The 5465-nt window shown below is 53.6% G+C and overlaps 1 protein-coding gene across 1 annotated transcript in view; it reads right to left on the reverse strand.

Annotated features, from left to right (window-relative positions):
- Positions 1-274: 274 nt before the first annotated feature.
- Positions 275-5465, reverse strand: part of LOC106632115 (protocadherin gamma-C5-like) — a 32212-nt gene continuing 27021 nt past the window's right edge. The window contains exon 5 of the mRNA XM_031065500.1: positions 275-2691. Within this exon, the coding sequence (XP_030921360.1) occupies positions 2465-2691 (227 nt within the window). The 3' untranslated portion in view covers positions 275-2464. The remainder of the gene's footprint in view (positions 2692-5465) is intronic.

Below are 5465 nucleotides of genomic sequence, written 5' to 3' on the forward strand. Positions count from 1 at the left end.
ATGGAATGCCAGCTGGGTCTGGTTCTCCAGATCCTCCAGGACTGGGCAACAGTGACCAGTGATGGAGAGGGGCAGCTGGAGCCTCTTGGGGCTGCAACTATCAACCCCATCATGTCCTCAGTCACGATCCACAGCCAGATCACCCTCCACTCAAAGGCCTGGGTGACCAGAGGATGGGGCTGCCACCAGAGCATCCCCACTGCTGGAGCCAGGGCCATCAATCAGCCAGACCCCACCTGTGCCTCCCTTTTCCCACCAGAATAAACACCATCCATTCAGAAGAAACCATTTTATTATTTTTTTTTCCCAAAGAAAAAAAGCAATATAAATATTAGAGTATAAAACTTGCGTGTAACACATCGACGTTGGTCTATATGGGTATAAGAAGGATATAAGCATATATATAATATATAAGTATAATTCAATATTAGACACATTGAAAGGGCAAACGTGTTTCATTTCACGCACACTCGGAGCACAGACCACACGGAAAGAAGATACAGAGAAAATTGAAAATACTGATGTCCACAAGTTAGTTACTGCAATTAAAAATAACACGCCACTAAATACACGACACTCACTACGCTACCTCAGATTGCAGATTAAAAAGAAAATATAAAGACTACGATTCAGCTACAGCATTTCTAGAAGGGGGGCAGGTGGCAGCTGCAGGGGACAGGGTGGGAACCGCTCCCAGTGCAGCCAGCGCCGGAGGTGGCTGGATCTGGATGGAACACGGAGGATGCTCCTGCTGCCCTGCTTGGGAAGGGGGCAGGGGTGGGGAGAGCCTGGCTGAAAGGGTTGGATCTGCTTGGGTGAGTTACGTGTTAGTGATTAAAAAAGGAAAAAAAAACAACACAAACCCCCCTGGGAAACTCGGTGTGGCCCCTTCCCGGCCACCCCACAGCTCCTCCCCTGGCTCTGGCTACACAAAGCCCCCATCTGCCTCTCTGGGGGCTCAGAGCTGCTTTGCTATGGGAAGCTGGCCTGGTGCTTTGGTGATGGGCACATGGAGAAACTCTGATCCTCATCCTTCCATTCTCCTTGCAGGATACGAAGCCCAAAGCCAGCGGGAGCATCACCTCCTCCTCTGGGCTGGCCCCGCACGGCCCCGTGTGCCACTCCCCCAGTCACTGCCCCCCGTTTTGCAGCATCACCCCCTGCTCTTGGGTCCCTTGTCTAGATCTGGTCCCCAAACACCACCAAAACAACCATCACTTACTCAGCCACCAACTCTGCACCAAAGCCATGCACCGGCAGCTCCGCGGATCCCACCCATTGGGCAAGACCCCCAAGAACCGCCCGACCACCCCAAAGAGCCTTTGGGGCCCGAACTAGAAGCAATATTGAGTTTCCCCAGCCCGCCTGAGCCATCCCACCCCCTCCCACCCCTTCCCCAGGGCAGCCCGGGCGGCTGCCGGCGCGTTCACACCACGTGGGCATGCGAGGACTGTGCGGGTCCGTGGAGCTACGGCGCTAGTGCAGGTGTGAGGAGAGGGACGTGCATGCAGACACCGTGTGCAGACAGTGAAACCTCGTCCCCGTGTCCCCTGGGCAGGGACCTGGCCAGGCCTGGCCGCGGGGGAGCGAGGCTCTCTTAGCCTTAATTCCATAAGAACATCGACTGTACATATAAATATTTACTGCAAAGAAGGTTTGAGATGTGTCTGCTCTTCGGAGACCCCTAGAACCGCCGGGGCAGCTGCCGCACACCTCAGCATGCTCCTCATGGAATTCCCTGACTCTCACACAGCTGGAGGGCTTTTTCTTTATCATATTTCAGGCCATTAGTGGTTACACTTAAAAAAAAAATTAAAAATGCTTAGGATGCAGCTTTGCCATATTCCCTTTGACTCATGCAATATAAACACTTTTTTCAATTTTTTCTCAGATGACAGGTAAGCAGGAACTGAAGCACTCCCTACCAACTTCCAAATTCCAAAATCCATCGCTATCGTTGACTGGGGGTGAATTTTACGAATGGAAAATTTAACAGCAAAGAACTGGAGCGAGGGCTCTAAGCTAAGAACTTCCTTTTCCTTTCCAAAAAATAGCTGAAGGGCTATAAATTAAAAGATCCACATTAAAATTATTTACACTGGGCAAAGCCGAGCACAAGCCTTGTGCCTTTCTTGGACTACCTGGGAGCAAATTGGATCCAAAGACATGGCAAAAGACCTTCCGCCCTTGCATATTCTAATACCCGAGGGATTGTATAAAACATTATTCACAGGGCACTTGTTTGTGTTGGGTTTGGATTCCGGATTGGTTTTCATCATGAGACCTGAGAGCAGCGAGCCCCTGCTCTCAGCCCTGATGATGACGAGATACATTCGCAGCATTTCCTACTTTTGCACCACAAAAAAAACCAAAATTCACATTCGTCCTCCGGCCTGGGCTGTGGTTTTGGGGGAGTGCTGGAGCCGGCTGCCCTGTAGCTCTAAGGTCTCCTTTTTCTTCTTCACTACTTCTTCTCCTTCTTCCCGGATTTCTTCTTGTTGCCCGCGGCGGGGGCGGCGTTCTTGGCGTCGCGCTTGCCGGCGGCGTTGGTGAGCGTGGCGTTGCTGCCCGGGATGTACACGTTCTGCCGGTAGTCGGGGACGTGCTGCAGGGTGAACTGCGGGCCGTAGCGGGCGCTCAGCCCCATGGTGCCATTGCCGCCGCCCAGGGTCGAGCTACCGTCAGCAGCTTCTGTGGGGAGCACCGGGCAAGGGGGGAAAGAGAAGGGCAGGATGTTAAAGGCAGCTGGAGACCCCCACCCCAAACCTCAGCAGCCCTACAGGGTGTCAAACCCAAAACAACATCACCTTTCAGCTCCCCACAGGGCAGCCTGGCACAGAACCCCCCCCGAAACTGCCCATTACAAACATATTGTGCAGTCACACCATTAGCGATGCATTAAAGGAAATCCAATATTTATTTATTTTTCCGCCGCATTTAAAACCCTGCCCGCGGTATTTTTCTGCAGCCAGGTTTATTCAGGGAGCGGGACACGGGAGAGGAGAAAGAGAACGCCTCCCCTGCAATACCACAAAATGGCTCTAGGAAGCCGAGCGCGGAGGAAATCAATGCCAGAGCGTGTCTGATGGTCCAGATCGGGGAGCAGGGGGAGGGGAAGGCGAATTCATTCCTGTCGCTATGCAAAGCTCCAGCACGGAGCGAGCAGTGGGGAGGGGCACGGGGCCCCCCGGGATGCTGGAGACCAGATGGAGACGGGGGAATGCACGGGGGCAGGGGGAGAACGAGCACGGGGGGATGGCAGGAATGAGTGATGCTCTTGCCATGAGCTGCTGCACGCTCTGCTCCAGTGCAGCTGCCTCTGCGCGGCTCAGGGTGGGATCTTTCTGAAATGGTTTGCTGAAATTCAGCCTTTGCCTGAGACTGTGGCTCCCATCTCAGCCCTTAACTGCCTCGTGCTCATGGCTGGGGCCAGGCTCTCCTGAAGGATGGGGACAGCCAGCCAGGGCACCCAAAGGGTCCAAGGCAGAGCCCAGGGGTGCTGCTCCCTCCTTCCAGAGGCAGAGAGATTGTGGGAACAAAGAAAAACAACGAGCAGAGGTGGTGGGCTGGGTCCCCTCGTGTTTCTCCTCACTCCAGACCCGCTCTGTGCTGCCTCTGCTTTCCCCTGAGCAGATGGAGGTGGCTGAGCCAGCCAGAAAGCTGGACAAAAAGCTGGAGCACATCCCAGCATCCCCTGAAATACGGCTGTGTACACATTCCCCTTGCAGGGGTCGGAAGGATGAAGCAACTGCAGTTTGAGAAGTTGCAGCTGCTCTGTTGGAGCGGGCAGGGAGGAAAACACAGCGAGGCTGAAAACAAGAGTGATATTGTGCACTGGGGCAGGGCTGGGGGGTGCAAACAGGGAAATGCCTTTCACTTCCTGCTCTGGAAGCATTCCCCACAGCAGAATTCTTCCATAGTCTCCATGAAATGGGGTCCAGACCCAACAGGGCTTGCAGGACCTTGTGCTGGGGGGATGCATCTGTAATTAGTGATATTTATTGCTAATCCTCACTCGCCTCAGCAGCAGAATATTTCATTAACAACCACCTGAAGGGCACACCCATGGAGGTGTTAGAAATGACCCCCATAGTGTGGGATCACTGGAGATGTGCAGGGACCATCTCACAGGTGCACTACTGTGAAGAGGTTTTGCAACAACTTCTGTGAGCCACAGAGAAGTTTGAGAAGAGGATCCATGTTTACCCCTGAAAGAATTTCCTACCAAGGTCATTGACACACAAACCAAGAAAGAAAGAAGGAGAAATAAGAGAAACCTGCAACTGCGTGTTCCAATGAGCACTTTGTTTGTCTCTCATGACCAGTGAGTAAAATGCAAACTTTTTGTAAGAATGTATAAAAAGCATGCATGCTGTAATAAAAACAGGTCTGAAGCCTTCTGAAAATGGAGTGTGTTGCTTTGTATTGTCTCCATCTCAACTCTGACACACTACAGCCTCCAGCCACGGGAGAATTGTTTTTTCTGGGCTGTCCCAGCTGGAGCCAGCCCAGTGAGAGGCTGGGTGCGCTCGGGCACCTTCTCCTCCCTGGGTTTTGCTGCCCTGAGTCCCTCTGGGGCCACCCCAGGGCTCGGAGCAGCGAAGGGCTGGGGGTGCCAGCACCACCCAAGTCCCCATGAATTAACTGCAGTCTCAGCACAGCTTCCAGCAGGGAGAAAAAGGCACTGGTGAAGTTCCCAGCCTGCCATGGGTAAGGGTGACCGGCTGTTTCTAGGTAACACTGACATCAAGGCTGAAAAGGAGAACAGGAACAATGGAAGGTTATAAATGGGCACCGAGGTGCTCTTGCCAAGCAAAGCTCTTGAGCTCTCGTTGCTGGAGAGGTCATGCTCAGCCTCTACCAGCAGCCTGTCATTATCCCAAACGGTCCTGAGGAGGAAAACAAGAATTTGGGCTCTGGCAAAAATAACCACGAGTGGCTGCATCGCCCCCGGGGCAGAGAGGAAGCCGGGGCAGCCCCAGAGCAGCTGTTGCTGCAGCTGCTGGTGGGGCTTTCAGGGGACCCAATATAGCGTGTCTGCCCCTGCCTGGGGGCACAAGGACCTCCCCTTTCTGCTCTCCCACCATCCCATGGCACCTCTCTAAATTCTCCCTGGAGCCAGAGTATTTTAAGGACAAGATGTCTGTCCTTGAGAGTCTGGGGTCCTGGAGCATCTGTGCTCCTTGGGCTGTCCCAGCAGCTGCCTCGGCCCATTCAGATCGCTCCAAACTGGTTTTTCATCCTGTTCCCAGCTGCAAGGCAGGAAGGTCCAGAGGAAGGATGGCTGGGAAGGGAGGCAGAGCCCTACAGCAAGGACACAGCCCTGGGGGGAAAATCAGGTCCCCAGATACTCTGTGATGCTAATTGAACCATTGGGGAAGGGATTTAATCCTCAAAGGACTGGATGGGGCAGGCTTAGCCTGGCATGGCCAGCACTGGCTCCTGCTGCAGCCAAGGAAAAACCC

The sequence above is a fragment of the Geospiza fortis genome, unplaced genomic scaffold, assembly GCF_000277835.1.
Source record: "Geospiza fortis unplaced genomic scaffold, GeoFor_1.0 scaffold1636, whole genome shotgun sequence".
In the NCBI taxonomy this organism is placed as follows: Eukaryota; Metazoa; Chordata; class Aves; order Passeriformes; family Thraupidae; genus Geospiza; species Geospiza fortis.